Below are 18335 nucleotides of genomic sequence, written 5' to 3'. Positions count from 1 at the left end.
CTAGGATCTGTGCAACCCTACTTAACATGTTACCCATCTTTACCATGTGATCAGCTGTGGCCAACAACAACGTAAACAGGAAGAGCCGTGTATCGGCTTTTCCTCCACTCGTGCTGACTGACGTGGATGTCCACCCAGGACCACTAGGTACGACCAGCAGGGTAACCAATCAGTGACCAGCAGTAATGCCTGCTGTCAGTGCCTCCTCATCAGTGCCACCTATCAGTGCCATCTCATTAGTGCCACCTTTTCAGCACCCATCAGTGAAGGAGAAAATTTACAACATTTTCAGTTTATTTTTGCTAAACAAATAAAACCCCAGCGGTGATCAAATATCACCAAAAGAAAGCTCTATTTGTGGAAACAAAATGATAAATGTTGTTTGGGTACAGTGAGGCATGACAGGAAGCAGGAAGGGGGGGGGGGGGTCAAAGTGCCCTGTTTTGAAGTGGTTAAACATTATGCTTTAAAATCAACTTGATTTGAATCAAATCCACCCTGCAGGGAAGCAACTGAAAGCTGGATAGGCAGAGCTAGTTGCAGCTGCTGTGAGGTCACAGGGAACTATAGAACTCCATTGTCCCTTGCTGGCAGCTGTTTATGTGAAGCCACAATCTGGGTACAATAAAGACCCTGCAGCATAATATGTTCTCTGCAACACAGCACATTTTCCAGCAATATAGATGGGACAAAATAATTTCAGTGGCAAAAGAAGAAGAGTTACTGAGGTGGTTTGTGCTGGGCATGAAGACCAGGTCCAGCAACCACCCGCTCCGTCAGAAAATGACTGTAGGCTACCAAGGGGCTATAAACGGATGAAAATGATGCTTAAGGCAGAATTTCACTCAAAAGAAGAGTGTTTTGCTTTATGCCCTACTCTATCACATTTCGGGGGGGGGGGGTTTGAAGGGCAGAATAGTAGGGTACTTAGTTTTGACAGGTACCCACTCCCACTCAAGATCACAAAGCTGTCACAGCTGGATTCCCACATATAGGTTACTTTCACACTGAGGTGCTTTAGAGCCAAGAATAGCACCTGCAAAGTGCCTCTGTCAGTCCAGTGTGAAAGACCAAGGGCTTGCGGGACATTACGTCCTGCAAGCAGCATCTTTGGGGTGCTATGCACAGCTCCTAAAGCACCCCTGCCCATTGAAATTAATGGGCAGCAGGGCTTTAGCTGGTGCTAAAAGCGGTCCGCGAGCGGGCGAAAAGTGCCGCTAAAAACAGCGGTTATAGATATCGCATTTATTTTTTCTCTCGAGTGAAAAACTGCTTTAAAAAGAATGGTGGGTTAAACAAAAGTCAAGAAAGAAAACCGCTTTGACTCTTTATCCCCTTACAATAACAGCAGTAGCAGTTTGCTACATCACCCTTTTACACAAAGTAAAGAAACCGATTTTAAATATTTTGCATGTGGCTTTAAAATGTGCATTTCATAAGCTGCATGTTTGAATATTCAAACCTCTAGATGGCACATAATACCAAGTCAAGGCAAAATTCTGTAATAAAGACTAGACAGCTATGATGTGCGGAACAGATATCTTACTTGATTTGTGCTTCTGGCTCTTGTCTCGAGTGTATACTTTAGTAGATGTTGTGTATGTGGACGAAGCAGGCGAGCGAGTTGCTGAGAACGCTGTGAGGACATTACTTCTTTCAGACAGCATGCTACAGTCACTGCAAGTGTAGCCATTTATTAAGGTTGTCTGCGTTTCTGCAGAGTTGACATCTCCATTTGCCTGAATGACCGTTGTGTCCCCAGCTACAACACAACAAAATACATTTTCTTATCAGCAGGATCCCCAAAATGTCACAGGAGGGGGGGTGGGCAGTTAGGGAGGGGAAAAAAAAAAATTACCTTTTGGGTCATCATCATCAAGACCTACAATGGAAAATTACAAACAAACAATTAGCCACACAAAAAGCAACATTCAAACATGAAATCTGATGAAAACCAGCAAGAGGCAGAATGTTAGTTTTCCACAATATAATTTAGTCCTTTGTGCTAGACGCTTGCAGATCTGGTTACTAAGCAACCAAACATTCACAAAAACCAACTGAAGTCTTCATCTATTTCATCTAGAGAGATTACTGAAGCTGATGCAAGTGGACCATATGAACATATTCTAGTTTTATTCCAACTGGATGGTGTCTTTATTCAATTATAATCTTAATTGTTTGGCCCTAACACCACACATTGCACCAAGTGCCTAGGTGATCATGAAAAAAAGATCCAGTGCCCGAAGTAAAATGGCAGGCCATCCGCACGGTGTGGGGTCCAGGTATGGGTCCAAAACGTTTTACTGAGGTTGCACCAATCCAGATGCACTCCTTTTGTTGTATTAGAAGACAGTGAAGAGTTGAAGAATATTAAGTAAAATAATAAACTAGTTAAGCAAATAGTGATTTCTCACTATGAAATCCGTCACCTTAGGGCACTAGGAAAAAAGGTGGGAGTATAGAGTTATAGGAGGACACCCCAGGCGTAGAGGGAAGGCATATGGGGGTCTCTACAAAAGCTTTGCCAATGTCCAATGAACTTAAGGTGCCAGTCTATAACCCAGGGTCAATAATCAAAAGCTCCAGTTCTGTACAATCAAGATAAACACATTTTTATTATTTTATTTTTTAGCTATGACTAAGCACCTGTTGGTGTGAAACACGTTAGCTATACATGTTGGTACATGTGTATGTGGATGTTTTGGACCTCTGTCTTTTTTATGAAATAAAAGGTGAATTTTTGGAGTGCAGCTGTCCAGCATACTTTTGTTTCCATGAGCCGACATATATTAAGGGGGGATATGATCAACATGTACAAATATATAATGGGTCCATATAGTGAACTTGGTATCGAGTTATTCACTTTACAGTCAACAAAGAGGACAAGGGACAAGGGGGCACTCTTTATGTCAAGAAAAGAGATTTCATCTCCAAATACGGAAAGGTTTCTTCACAGTAAGACTCCCTGCAGAGGTGGTTATGGCCAGCTCAGTGCATTGCTTTAAGAAAGGCCTGGATTATTTCCTAATAACTTATTTCCCAAGCGTACATAATATAACTGGGTACTGACATTTATAGGGAAAGTTGATCCGGGGAAAATCCGATTGGTTCTCGGGGGGATCAGGAAGGAATTTTTCCCCCTGCTTAAGCAAATTGTATCATGCTCTGCTGGGGTTTTTTGCCTTCCTCTGGATCAACTGTGGGTATATAATTGGGTATATGGGCTGGTATGATATTATATATTTATTTTTATTTTTTTGTGGTTGAACTGGATAGACTTGTGTCTTTTTTCAACCTGACTATGTAACTATCACAACTCAGACAGCTGATTGGAGGAGAGGTAATCATCTTAGAGCAGTGATCTTGTGTGTCACTTTTTTATTAGACTGGAGAAGGGTTACCACTTTTGACAATGTGTTTATTGCTGTCCATGCCTTTCTTCCCCAGTCACTACCACATCCCCAGGACAGGGAGGAAATCTCCTCATTGGTGTCTCACACACAGGATGAATTTTTTTTTATATGTGCTTTGTTCATACAGAGCCCCTAGGTGCTGAGCAGAGCTGCGGTGCATAGCAATGAATGGAATGTCATTTAAGCTGAAAGTAAAAAAAAATAAAAAACAAAACCCCTTTCTGCATAGTGAACATAAAACGCATAGAGTCTGTTCACACTGTTATGCACAGTAAGTACGTGCCAGTTTGAACGGACCACAATCCTTTTCTGTTACAGGAAAACTGATAAATTTCAATCGTTCCAATATTTTATGGTTATTGGATGGCATAAGACAGTTGGCTCACCCCATAAATGATTCACTTCTGTCTGCTCTCGTATTGATGATTCATCCAGCACAGTGGACAACATGGAGGTATCAGACACATGAGAGCTAAAGCTACTTTGCAAGGATGTATTTGATGCCGCTTTCAATGTTGCAGAACGATGGCCGCTTGAGGATTGTCTGCTGGTGTTATGCTGCTGTCTGAAAGACCTGAAATAAAACGAATTGTAAATACAAAAGGCATTGGAAGCCAATGTACACCACCATCTCTGGTCATATCAATGTAGCAGAATGATACAGGTGAGGACAGCCTGAAGGTATCCTACCCTCCTACACGATATGTAAAAGTCTTTATTTCGCACTGTACCGCGGAAAGTAAAGAAATCTGAAGTACTAAACACAATGACCAGATTAAAAAAAAAAAAAAAGTAAGAGAAAAGTTTGTAAAGGGCAACACTTTCCCTTTACTCCACTTTCATAAAATAAGTTACTACACAGATCTCAGAAATCCAGTAAAAAGGATCTTACAAAGAGAAAGAACGAATAAAGTGTGGTTGGCATGAGCGCAAATCCTCTCCCCCAAATCCCCCCTTCGCACAACCCCCTCCAAATTACCCTTTTCAGCAAAAAATTTCACCCCCGCACACACACCCCCCCCACAAGTCCCCACCCATACCAATCTTACAGTCGAGAACTACAGGATCTCTGTGCTCACCCACTCCAGTTATAACAGTGCTCCAGATTACACAGGATCACACTTACATCAGATAGTACACAGCTTGATTATCCACCCCCTATTCTCCTCCAAAGACTGCTCAACTCACAGAAATGTGGGTAGGGCAATTAAGCCATGCACTGTTCCAGCTAGGAGCAATCCTGTGTAATCTGCAGTACAGAGAAGCGCTCCACTGCTAGGATGGGAGAGCACTTTCCACTCCTCCCGAATCTCTGCCACTGAAACTTTTTTCCCACCCCTTGCTCTGGTCCTGTGTGCGAGGACTGGGGAGAGAGGATTGGGTGGGTGGGCTGGCCGTAGCAACCTGGTGCCGAGCCCAGCTGGGTAGAACTTAATGTCTCGCAGAACACATTTCCCTGTGTTTAGCCACATTTTCTAAACAGATCCTGAGCAAATTCTCCAAATACAGCTAACTGACAGAACCTAAAAACGTAGGTAATCAAAAAGTGAAAATGGCACCATTGAAAATGATATGCTATAAATGTAATAAAAAAATATGACGCTGCGCTCCAAGTAATAAAACAAAGTGCTCAGGGATTTATATAAAATGCTAAGTGTACAAGATAGACTCCAAAATTATTCAAATGCATACATTAAAAACATAGCAATTATAGAAATCTAAAGCTCTAGATAATACAAAAGATAAGTGATGAACGTTCCATGTGCAATAGTTGCAAATAGTCTGATATAGTACAGCATCCAAACTGACGCTAACAAAAATAGGATAAAGTGCAAGTGACGCAAAGTTCAAAGAAAACATACATCTTCAAAATGGTGCTGGCATTCTGTGTTGTGATGATGTGAATAAGTAAATCCTTTTCTTCCGTGCAGTGGCTCCTTACCTTACCGCTGTAAGGCAACATCAAAGATATCAAAGGGTACTCAAAATTCCAGGATTCTGCAGTGGGTCTCCCTGAATATTTTTGTGGATGGCGGTCTATATGGAGCCTGGTATCCTGGTGAATGCTTCTCATTTGTGTGCATCTCCTTTACACAAGTTACTAGCGATTGAGATCCTCTCAGGTGGACACAACAGATGGAGGAGAAAAAAAAAAAAAAAAAAAAAAAAGAAGAAGAAGAAGGAGCAGAGGGCCTCCAATAGGGACTTGCATAAAACTAGAAATGTATTTTCTTACAGCCACAGTAAAGTACTCACAAGCAGTTAAAATAAAGTAAAAAACAAAAACAAGCAGCGGGCTCGCGGCCTGCCGTCACTTCCGGTGCCTGTAAGCAAATACATTTCTAGTTTTAAATACTTCGCTAGTGGTGGCCCGCCGCTTTTTTTTTTCTCCCGTGTAAAGAGTGGGGGGGCCCCCCAATAGCGAAGTATATAAAACTAGAAATGTATTTGCTTACAGCCACGTGACGATTCGCGTCAGAATATACAGGCAGGGATGGCAGGCCGCGAGCCCATTGCTAGTTTTGTTTTTACTTCATTTTAAAGCGGGAGTCCACCGAGACTCCGCGTTTTTTTTTTTTTTTTTTTTAAAAGCCAGCAGCTACAAATAAAGCAGCTGCTGACTTTTAAAATAGTGACACTTACCTGTCCAGCGTGCCCGCGATGTCGGCACCCGAAGCCGATCTCTAGGTCGTCTGTCGGGTCCTGCCGCCGCCATCTTGGGTATGGGAATCAGGAAATGGAGCCTTTCGGCTTCATTTCCCTGTTCCCTACTGCGCATGCGCGAATCGCGCTGCGCAATAAGGATGCTCCCCGCTGCCTCTGGGATCTGTGTGTTTCCCAGCAGGCAGCGGGGCACTTGCGGGAAGGGGCGGGCACTTGCGGAAAGGGGCGTAAGTTACGCCCCTTTCCGCAGAGAGCTATCCCGGAAGTGGGTGCAGTTACCTGGATAATCCAGGTAACTGCACCCCCCTCCCCCCTGAAAGGTGCCGATTGTGGCACCGGAGGGGGGGAGGGTTCCGATGAGCGGAAGGTCCACTTTAGGGTGGACCTCCGCTTTAACTGCTTGTGAGTACTTTACTTTGGCTGAAAGCAAATACATTTCTAGTTTTATATACGTCACTATTGTGGCCCTCCGCTCTTTTTTTTTCTCCATCTGTTGAGGTGTCCACCGGAGAGGATCTAGTAACTTATGTAAAGGAGATGCACACAAATGAGAAGCATTCACCAGGATACCAGGCTCTATATAGACCGCCATCCACAAGGAAATATTCAGGGAGACCCACTGCAGGATTCTGAAATTTGGATTACCCTTTGATATCTTTATACCGTTACCTTACAGCGGTAAGGTAAGCAGCCACTGCACTTTTAGGTGTAACTGTACAGAAGAAAAGGATCCCTTATTCACATCTTAACAGAATGCTAGAACACTGATCACTAGCACCATTTTGAAGATATAGGTTTTCTTTAAACTTTGCGTCACTTGTACTTTATCCTATTTGTGTTAGCATTGGTTTGGGCGCTGTACTCTAACAGACTATTTGCACATGGGAAGTTCATCACCTACCATTTGTATTATCTAGCACTTTAGATTTTGTATTTATTATTTATTTTTTAGTGTATGAAGTTGAATTTTGGAGTCTATTATCTTGTACACTTACCCCTTTATATGAATCACTGAGCACTTGCTTTGTTTTATACTTATACTTGGAGCGCAGCACCATATATTGGATTTTTATTACATTTTCTGCTGGGCAGCGTTTGACCAATTGGTGCTTGCTGCAAGCAAGCACCATATTTATTACAGTTTAGGCGGCGTGGATATTCTTTTACCCATATGCTATATATGCCTTTAGAAATTCAGGTGCGACAGTGCCATTGTAAATGAGGCCTAATCCAACTGGCCATCACTGCCAGAGATTAAGATGAAATAAAATTTAAAATGAACAAAGACAATACAGCAGAAAGTAACAGAACTTCAAAACTTACAATTTTTTTACAACCACAATTGGCACAACAGAATTTAAATGCAATAAAAATATACACAAAGACCACGTGGACACTACAGCTCACAAAAAGTGAAATAAAATGTGTTTAAATACAGCCAAACAACGTGTTGTGCAACTTACCTGCTGAGTGATCTCTCGGAGACACCTCCAGAATAGGAGATGTTTGAGGCAATACTTTCATTGTGGCGATCATCTGGAAAGCTGGTTGTTGTCAAACGGAGACTACGCCGTGACATTCTTGGAGAATCAAACACTGGATCCAACTTATGCAAGTTCTCAAAATCCAACGCAGCTGAAGAGTAACTGGAGCTAAAATAATAAGTAACAGTTGTGTTTGCAGAGATATCCACTACAAATATTTACAACACAATGGATGGGTTTTAGACCTAGACCTGGAGATTGTAACTGCCTGGTCTGAGGTTTATAGATCCTGCCCCCAAAACAGTAGGTTCAATCTCAATGGAACAATTTTCCAGGCAGCTTGGAAAACTTGTTCTGGATATGTGCCCCCCCCCCCCCCATGATAAGTAGCACTGAACTCCACTGTACAACAGTCAAAGTAAAAATGAAATCTGGGAGATGCCTACCTGCTTATATTTTTATTCAGGTATTGTTGTAGTGCACCTGTTTACTTAATTTGGGCATTGCTGTAGTGCATCAGCATACTGCATTCAGATTTTCCTGTAGTGCGCCAGTGTATTTTCCTTTAAAAAGTTGACCATACATGGATCCAAATTTGGGCGGTTCAGTGGGGGGGCCGGGGTCGGACAAATTTTGATCTATGTATGGGCAGGGTGATTGTACAGAAGTCGACCGCACAGTCAGACTTTGACCACTCAATCAGTGCTGTCCCCAACCCAGTCAGAATACAAAAAAGGTACAGTGGGGATGATTCCCCCGTCCACTTCAAATGTATGGACTCCTTAAAGTGATTGTAAATGCTAGCATTCATTTTAATTAAAAATAACAAAAATGCTATATACTTACCTGCTCTGTGCAAAACAATTGTCCTCATCCTTTACTTCTCGGGTCCCCTGCCGGTGCTCCTAGCTCCTCCTCACCAAGTGCCCCCATAGCAAGCAGCTTGCTAGGGGGGTCTTGTGTGTGGGGGGAGAAAAAAAAAAAAAAAAAAAAAAACACACACACACAGACCTGATGTATGCTTATACTGTACGATTGGTCTTTACGTGGGAAATCTTAATAGAAAAAGCAGGGGTGTGCTATACCCATGCACCAAACCCACCATGACCTATCTAAAACTTTTGTACAGAGAGGTGTATAGGTGAGGGTCAATATCCTGGCCACATACCACAACCCAGAATGCATGGATTGATATGAAAGTTTACTGTGGTTACTAAAAGGCCAATTTGCCCATCAAAATCAAACAAATCACAGCACCCTTCCAGCCTGGGAAAACATTACACTTCTATCAATCCACAAAAATCTCCCCTTTCCTCCTACAACTAAACCAACTTTGCCCCAATATATCCAAGTGCCCAAAATGAAAAAGAAAAAAAGAATTACAAACCACATAGGTCATAGTGGGTTGGGTACGTGGGTATTGCGCACCCCTGCCGTTGGCTCTTGTACTGCACTGTGTGTGTACACAAGACACAGCCTGGCCCCTCCCCCTCCTCACTGGCTGTGACTGACAGCAGCAGAAGCCAATGGTTCCTGCTATTGTATCTGAGCTAGGAAACAGGGAGAGAGACACTGCTCTTGTGCACATCCCTCAATTAAGTTTGGGAGTAGGCAAGTAGAAGGGGGGCTGGAGAGCTGCATGCAGAAGGAAAAATAAACCATTCCACCTCTACAACCACATTGACACAATCGGTCCACCACTGTTTGTGATGCAGGAGACACACACACACACACACACACTTTCTTGCTGCCTCCATGCTTAAAGTAAAACATTTCAGTACTTAAGTTTTTTCCAGACACTGTTAGACCTATCTTAATGTCTGAATGTGGTTGGTAAGGCAGAGAGGGAGTAACAAAATATAGGCCCATTATAGTGATACTGATTTCATGACAGTAGCAATTTATCTCCATTGTCAGGATTGGTTTATAATTGGGGGGGGGGGGGGGCGACAAAAACCCTCCAAAAACCTATGTTGGTGTGTGCAACTAGACATGTAGTGAGCCCAGTTCTATTGCAAGCCCTTGACCAATGTCATACAATTTTCTGGGATATCCCCACAATATTCATTCCTGGATGACACTGAAATCTGGTTTAAAAAAAAAAAAAAGCCTTTGTATGCATCAATATGCTGATTCTACTAGTCCTCTGGACAAGAACAAGAGCCATGTACATTCACCACAGAACATCTGTTACTAGAGCTCCAAATGTGATACACATACACAGCAGCTGTCAAACCCACTACAAGAGCTCAATAGAAACTCTTCTACAACTTCCAAACACACTTCCCTTATTATTTCCTTTATACAATTATAAAAGCTAAGAATGCAAATACTTAACCACTTGCCGACCGCCTCACGCCGATGTACGTCATCAGAATGGCACGGGCAGGCATAAGCACATATATGTACGTCCTTTGCCTCCCGCGGGTCGGGGGCCCGATCGGGCCCCCGCCCGGTGCCTGCGGCGGTCGGTTTTCGTTCGGGAGCGATCCCGGACGAGGGGACGGCCATTCATTCATGGCCACCCCCTCGCGATCGCTCCCGACGAATGGAAATCCCCGGTGACATCACTTCCTCTCCTGTAATGTAAACACAGGAGAGGAAGTGATGTATTCTCTCCTCCGTGTCGGTATTTTTCGTTCCGACACGGAGGAGAGCGGATCAGTGAGTTGCACCAACACATCCCACACACAGTAGAACATGCCAGGCACACTCACACCCCCCCTTTACCCCCCGATCACCCCCCCAATTACCCCTGCCCCCCAGTCACAGTGACACCAATGTCATTTTTTTTTTTTTTTTTTTTTTTTTTGCATTGGTGTCATTTGTGACTGTAATAACTGTTAGGGCAGTTAGGGTTAGCCCCCTTTAGTTCTAATGTACCCCCCTAACCCCCCCAATAAAGGTTTAACCCCGTGATCACCCCCCGTCGCCAGTGTCACTAAGGCTGGGTTCACATTGCAGCGGTTTATGAGAACGAATGTGATTCGCACCGCACTGCAGTGCAAATCACATCCGATCTCTGTGCGATTCGAGTTCAGCCATTCGCCGCACCCGCCGCACCCGCCACACCCGCCGCACCCGCCGCAAATTCGCACGGGACCCTTTTTTTGGCCCGCAGCAGAATCGGATCGCATGGGTGTTCACACCATGCGATCCGAGTTTGCAGATCGCACTGCGATATGCGAACTGATCTGGGGGTGTCAGTAACATTTCACTGACACTCCCAGCAGTTCGCATAGGGCAGTGTGAACTGCCGCCGGGAGGCATGCGATGCGGGAACCCGCCGCGGATTCGCGGCGTTTCCGCATCGCTCCAGTGTGAACCCAGCCTAATAAGCGATCATTTTTCTGATCGCCGTATTAGTGTCACAGGTGACGCTAGTTAGGCAGGTAGGTATTTAGGTTCGCCGCAGCTTTTTATAGCGCTAGGGACCCCCATATACTACCGCATAAAGCCCCCTGATTGCCCCCTAGTTAACCCTTTCACCAGTGATCACCATATAACTGTTACAGGTGACGCTGGTTGGTTAGTTATTTTTTTATAGTTTCAGGGCACCCGCCATTTATTACCTAATAAAGGTTTAACCCCCTGATCACCCGGCAGGTGTCATTCGTGACTAATAACTGTTAGGGCAGTTAGGGTTAGCCCCCTTTAGTTCTAAGGTACCCCCCTAACCCCCCCAATAAAGGTTTAACCCCGTGATCACCCCCCGTCGCCAGTGTCACTAAGGCTGGGTTCACATTGCAGCGGTTTATGAGAACGGATGTGATTCGCACCGCACTGCAGTGCAAATCACATCCGATCTCTGTGCGATTCGAGTTCAGCTATACAGATAGTATGGCTGAATTCGTGTCGCACCCGCCGCAAACTCGCACGGGACCCTTTTTTTGGTCCGCAGCAGAATCGGATCGCATGGGTGTTCACACCATGCGATCCAAGTTTGCAGATCGCACTGCGATATGCGAACTGATCTGGGGGTGTCATTAACATTTCACTGACACTCCCAGCAGTTCGCATAGGGCAGTGTGAACTGCCGCCGGGAGGCATGCGATGCGGGAACCTGCCGCGCATTCGTGGCGTTCCCGCATCGCTCCAGTGTGAACCCAGCCTAATAAGCGATCGTTTTTCTGATCGCTGTATTAGTGTCACAGGTGACGCTAGTTAGGCAGGTAGGTATTTAGGTTCGCCGCAGCTTTTTATAGCGCCAGGGACCCCCATATACTACCGCATAAAGCCCCCTGATTGCCCCCTAGTTAACCCTTTCACCAGTGATCACCATATAACTGTTACAGGTGACGCTGGTTGGTTAGTTATTTTTTTATAGTTTCAGGGCACCCGCCATTTATTACCTAGTCTCACTAGTGTACCCCTAAATTTAGGGGTGTCTACTTTCTAAAATGGGGTCATTTGGGGGGGGGGGGTTTGTGCCATCTTGGCATTTTATGGCCTTCAAAACTGTAACGCCCTTAGAAAGCCTGAAGGCGGTGCTTGGTTTTTGGGGCCCCGTACGCGGCTAGGCTCCCAAAAAGTCCCACATATGTGGTATCCCCGTACTCAGGAGAAGCAGCAGAATTTATTTTGGGGTGTCATTTCACATATGCCCATGGCATGCGTGAGCAATATATCATTTAGTGACAACTTTGTGAAAAAAAAAAAAAGTTTGTAATTTTCCCGCAACTTGTGGCAAAATATAAAATATTCCATGGACTCAACATGCCTCTCAGCAAATAGCTTGGGGTGTCTACTTTCTAAAATGGGGTCATTTGTGGGGGTTTTGTGCCATCTTGGCATTTTATGGCCTTCAAAACTGTAATAGGTAGTGAGAAGTGAACTCAAAAAATTACGCCCTTAGAAAGCCTGAAGGCGGTGCTTGGTTTTCGGGGCCCCGTACGCGGCTAGGCTCCCAAAAAGTCCCACATATGTGGTATCCCCGTACTCAGGAGAAGCAGCAGAATTTATTTTGGGGTGTCATTTCACATATGCCCATGGCATGCATGAGCAATATATCATTTAGTGACAACTTTGTGAAAAAAAAAAAAAAAAAAAAAAAGTTTGTAATTTTCCCGCAACTTGTGGCAAAATATAAAATATTCCATGGACTCAACATGCCTCTCAGCAAATAGCTTGGGGTGTCTACTTTCTAAAATGGGGTCATTTGTGGGGGTTTTGTGCCATCTTGGCATTTTATGGCCTTCAAAACTGTAATAGGTAGTGAGGCGTGAAATCAAAAATTGACGCCCTTAGAAAGCCTGAAGGCGGTGCTTGGTTTTCGGGGCCCTGTACGCGGCTAGGCTCCCAAAAAGTCCCACATATGTGGTATCCCCGTACTCAGGAGAAGCAGCAGAATTTATTTTGGGGTGTCATTTCACATACGCCCATAGCATGTGTGAGCAATATATCATTTAGTGACAACTTTGTGTAAAAAAAAAAAAAATATTTTTTTTTTGTCATTATTCAATCGCTTGAGGCAAAAAAATAAAATATTCAATGGGCTCAACATGCCTCTTATCAATTTCCTTAGGGGGTCTACTTTCCAAAATGGGGTCATTTGGGGGGGTTTTGTACTGCCCTGTCATTTTAGCACCTCAAGAAATGAGATAGGCAGTCGTAAACTAAAAGCTGCGTAAATTCCAGAAAACGTACCTTAGTTTGTAGATGTGACAACTTTTGCGCAAACCAATAAATATACAATTATTGACTTTTTTTTTACCAAAGACATGTGGCTGAATACATTTTGTCCTAAATGTATGACTAAAATTGAGTTTATTGGATTTTTCTAATAACAAAAAGTAGAAAATATCATTTTTTTTCAAAATTTGCGGTCTTTTTACGTTTATATCGCAAAAAATAAAAATCGCAGAGGCAATCAAATACCATCAAAAGAAAGCTCTATTTGTGGGAAGAAAAGGACGCAAATTTTGTTTGGGTACAACATTGCATGACCGCGCAATTACCAGTTAAAGCAGCGCAGTGCCAAAGTGTAAAAAGACCTCTGGTCATTTACCAGCAAAATGGTCCGGTCTGAAAGTGGTTAAACAGTTGTCAGCTGCCACCATGTAACCCCATTACATTCTATTTTCAGCTATTTCTTCTTCATTAACATACAAATAAATCTACTGAATCAGTTAGCCAACACACAATACAGATTTGATCATTTGTAAAATAAAGACTAAAAATTATAGACAAACAGCTTTTTATTAGAGATGTCGGGTTCTACCCACCAAAGACCTACTGTAGACCTCTGTGCAGGCTACCCTGTAGCTGCACAATGCAGCCTAGCCCAGTGTTCACTGTAACCTGACTGGGCACCAATTCATATTGATTAGGTCATCATGGTGCATGCCCCTTCTGTAAGCATGTTCATACATGCACTGTGCAAAACAGGACTCTTAAATATTCCAGCTAGCTTCCCCTCCTTCTCCAAATGTTGTGTTTTAAAGATGACGTTTAAGAAAGTTCCCTGGTTCCACCTCAAACTGCTAATGATATTAAAAATAAAACAGGTTTTTATTACATACTTATTTTAGGCCAAACAACTCCAGTACTAGGTCTGTGTGCTTCTTTATGTAATGCAGACAGATTATGGCCAGTGAAGGGGCTAAAAACAGGAATTTGTGGTAACACCCACATTTGAGTAGCCTCCATGATTGAAAGTACTGATATCCAATACATTATAAGGTGTGGGCCAGGGACATTAAAGCTGGAAAGGAAAGAACTAGATGATGCTAAATGTCCTCCAGCAATGAAATTAGGTGGGCTCCGATTTTCTGCAGCTTCTAGTGCACACTGTAAGAGGAAGTTTTGATGTGGGGGGGGGGGGGGGCTGATGAGTAGAAAAGTCAGGCAGATCACAAGTTAACTATCAATGATATACGGTAGATGTACTTATCTGAGTAATACAACTACTTAAATTTGTATATTTTTTTTTTATTATAAGAAAAAAAAAAAAAGAGGGCAACATAAAAACGAGTGCGATATATGACAGTTTCTGATAAACGAATACCTCAATATCTGGTTCAATTTATGTAGCAGCAATTCTCAAGGTGCTCCTATATATTCTTCTTCTAATTTTTCCCATCGAGTGCTTCATACTTAAAAATAGTTGTTCACAAATATACCGTTTTTAAAAAAAATAGTAAGTGTAAGATTGTGTTAGACCACATTCATTCATAGCGACGTTGGGCTGCATGCAACCCAAAGGCTGCAGATTTCATACCTCTGACCTAAGGCAAAGCAAAGCAATAAGTAAAGCAGTAGTGGATCTTGAGACAATATACCCCTTACAGAGTTCTTGACAGCTGTGACCATGGCCAGATAATGTAGAGATCTCTTTTGGGTGCTCAGGAGCAGGGCACAAGGAAGGAAGGAAGGAAGGAAGGAAGGAAGGAAGGAAGGAAGGAAGGAAGGAAGGAAGGAAGGATTATGCCTTCATTCAGATGAAAGGCCGACACCACCTTAGGAGGAAACGTATGGTCTTGGGCACAAGACTAATTTTCCCTTGTGAAGAATGAGGAATGCCTCAATACAGGATATAGCTGTTAAATCAGATACACATCAGATCTGATGGCCATCAAGACAGCAGAGAGAATTCTTATCCAGGAAGGTTGAGGGGCTCCCAGGGGTTTGCTTAACCACTTAACAACCGCCCATAGCCGATTAACGGCTTCAGGGCGGTTGTTTAACTCTGAGAGGCCGTTAATTAACGGCCTCCCAGAATTCTGCTCTGGCGCGCCCCCTGGGGCGCACACACACGAGAGCATCCGTGACCGCCGGGTCCAGTGGACCCGGCGGATCACGGTAAACAGCCGCTCATCGCGCCCGTTTACCACGTGATCGCTCCGTCAAATGACGGAGTGATCACTTGTAAACAAACCGGCGTCATGTTATGACGCTGGTTCCTCCCTCGCCCTCTGTACCGATCGGTACAGCGGAGGGGAAAGAGATCGGTGTCAGCAGCGCTGTGGGCTGCATCTGCAGTGCCCACATCGCTGCTCACCAAATTTAACCCCTCCATACCCCGCCAATACCCTGCCATAAATTGCCATACTTGGAGATGCCCTGCAATACCCAGCCATACACGGAGATACCCTGCAATACCCAGCTTCTACCAACTCGCCAATACGATCAAAGCCAGAATCTTTTTATTTATTTTTTTATTTTTATTTCAGGCTTCCCAGCCTAGAGGTGAGATGTGGGGTCTTATTGACCCCATACCTCACTGTAAAGAGGACCTGTCATCCCATATTCCTATTACAAGGAAAAATATTTTTGGGGGAAAAAAAAAAATGTCAAACTAAAATAAAGTAAAATGAACAATAAAAAAGTAAAAATAAAAATTTAAAGCTCCCCTGTCCCCATGTGCTCGCATGCAGAAGCGAACGCATATGCAAGCCCCGCCCACATATGAAAACGGTGTTCAAACCATACATGTGAGGTATCGCCGTGAACGTTAGAGCAAGAGCAATAATTCTAGCCCTAGACCTCCTCTAACTCAAAACATGTAACCAGTAAAAAAAATTTAAAGCGTCGCCTATGGGGATTTTTAAGTAGCGATGTTTGGCGCCATTCCACGGGCATGTGCAATTTTGAAGAGTGACATGTTCGATATCCATTTACTCAGCATAACTTCATCTTTCACTTTATGCAAAAATTAGGCTAACTTTACTGTGTTTTTTTTTTTTAAAGCACAAAACTTTTTTCCCCCCCAAAAAAACGCGTTCGAAAAAATTGCTGCGCAAATACTGTGTGAGATAAAAATTTGCAACGACCACCATTGTATTCTCCAGGGTCTTTGCTAAAAAAAAAATATATATGTTTTGGGGTTCTATGTAATTTTCTAGCAAATAAATGATGATTTTTACATGTAGGAGAGAAATGTCAGAATTGTCCTGGGTGCTCCAGAACGCCTGATGGCGCTCCCTGCATGTTGGGCCTCTGTATGTGGCCGCACTGTGTAAAAGTCTCACACATGTGGTATCGCCGTACTCGGGAGTAATAGCAGAATGTGTTTTGGGGTGTAATTTGTGGTATGCATATGCTGTGTGTGAGAAATAAAACTGATATGACAATTTTGTGGGGAAAAAAAAAAAAAGGGAAAAAAAAATCTTGACTTTGCAAAGAATTGTGGGAAAAAAATTACAACTTTAAAAAACTTATCATGCCTCTTACTAAATACCTTGGAATGTCTTCTTTCCAAAAAGGGGTCATTTGGGGGTGTTTGTACTTTTCTGGCATGTTAGGGTCTCAAGAATTGAAATAGGCTGTCAGTACTTCAGGTGTGATCAATTTTCAGATATTGGCACCATAGCTTGTGGACTCTAACTTTCACAAAGACCAAATAATATCCACCAATTTGTACTTTAACAAAGATATGTAGTAGTATAAATTTTGGCCAAAATTTATGAAGAAAAATTACTAATCTGCTAAATTTTATAGCAAACGAAGAAAAATTATTTTTACAGAATTTTCGGTCTTTTTTCTTTTATAGCACAAAAAATAAAAAACCCGAGAGGTGATTAAATACCATCAAAAGAAAGCTCTATTTGTGTGAAAAAAAGGACAAAAATTTCATGTGGGTACAGTGTTGCATGACTGAGTAATTGTCATTGCTGAAAATTGGTCTGGTTATTAAGGGTTTAAGTGCCCAGTGGTCAAGTGGTTAAGAGGAAATTGGTTGGTAAACCTGGAGCTTGGAGATTTTGTAGAAAACTGGGAGATGAAATATCCAATCCTGGGTCTGTGTTTTGAGAAGCACCAGCACACAAATGGGGCAGGCGTTTGCTGGGCTTTTAGGAGAGACACTTAGTGTTCTGGGCTTCACACGGGTAGACAGAGGAAGTCTCTGCCCAGGAGTCAGGAGAGCATTACCTAAGAGACAAGTGGGAGCCAGAGCAGCAGAGTTGTGTATGGCAGGGTTCCGCAACCTTTTTTCAGTCAAGGCACCCTTTACAAAATTATGGACAGTCTCAAGGCATCCCGTTCTAAAATGTAAAAACGATTTTTCTAGTTTTACATACTGCAGAAACATCCACACAAGTAGGACACCCAACGTTAAAGGCGATTTATTCTTACAAAGCAAATACACTTTTGGATGGAAATGCTGAATACCCCAACAAGGGAAACCCATTGATTTTGATTTCTTGAACCCTGAACTTTTCCCTTAAAAAGAAAAGCGAGTGGCTGTGTCCTTAAGAGCTCTATCAGTTTAAGCTAGTCCTCACAACATGTTCATGAACACTAAATCAGGATACACAAGTGTAAAACAAGTGATAAATTGGGGGTGATTTAATAAAGGCAAATAGACTTGTGCACTTTGCAACTGCATAGCTCAGTAAATGAGAGAAAGCTACACTTTGCAAAGAATACTCAATATGCTTGCACATGATTGGATGATGAAAGTCAGCAGAGCTTTACCTCATTTACTATGCTGCAGAGCAACTAATTTGCCTTTAGTAAATCAAGCCCATTGGTTTCTAATGCCTACTATGGGGCTACAGTGACTGTCCAAAAACCAGAGTAACCCTGTCTCACCTGTCCATGTCGCTGGTCTCTAAATAGGGTCCAAAGTTTGCAAGTCACAAAAGGGATCCTTAGAGACTAGGTTCCAAAGGGATGGATCCTGTATTTAGCGCACTAGACATGTTGCAGCAAGAGCCAAGGCAAGCACCCAAGCAGAATCCAGTGTCCGAAGCAACATTAAAAGGATCAACAAGATAACAAACATGTTATACTTATCTCCACTGTTCAGCTCGCTTTCCACAGAATGGTCCCG

At 43.1% G+C, this 18335-nt stretch overlaps 1 protein-coding gene across 2 annotated transcripts in view; it reads right to left on the bottom strand.

Annotated features, from left to right (window-relative positions):
* The window catches only part of SUN1 (Sad1 and UNC84 domain containing 1), a 112701-nt gene that overhangs the window by 63629 nt on the left and 30737 nt on the right, over positions 1-18335 (bottom strand). For both annotated transcript variants that reach the window (XM_077449064.1, XM_077449063.1), the window contains 4 exons: positions 7541-7729; positions 3800-3987; positions 1859-1882; positions 1547-1762 (listed from right to left, as the gene is read on the bottom strand). In XM_077449064.1, coding sequence (XP_077305190.1) covers positions 1547-1762; positions 1859-1882; positions 3800-3987; positions 7541-7729 — 617 coding nt within the window. The remainder of the gene's footprint in view (positions 1-1546; positions 1763-1858; positions 1883-3799; positions 3988-7540; positions 7730-18335) is intronic.

The sequence above is a fragment of the Lithobates pipiens genome, unplaced genomic scaffold (assembly GCF_037356315.1).
Source record: "Lithobates pipiens isolate NorthernLeopardFrog02 unplaced genomic scaffold, aLitPip1_a1.2 Scaffold_22, whole genome shotgun sequence".
In the NCBI taxonomy this organism is placed as follows: domain Eukaryota; kingdom Metazoa; phylum Chordata; class Amphibia; order Anura; family Ranidae; genus Lithobates; species Lithobates pipiens.
This window is presented reverse-complemented; position numbering and strand designations above follow the sequence as displayed.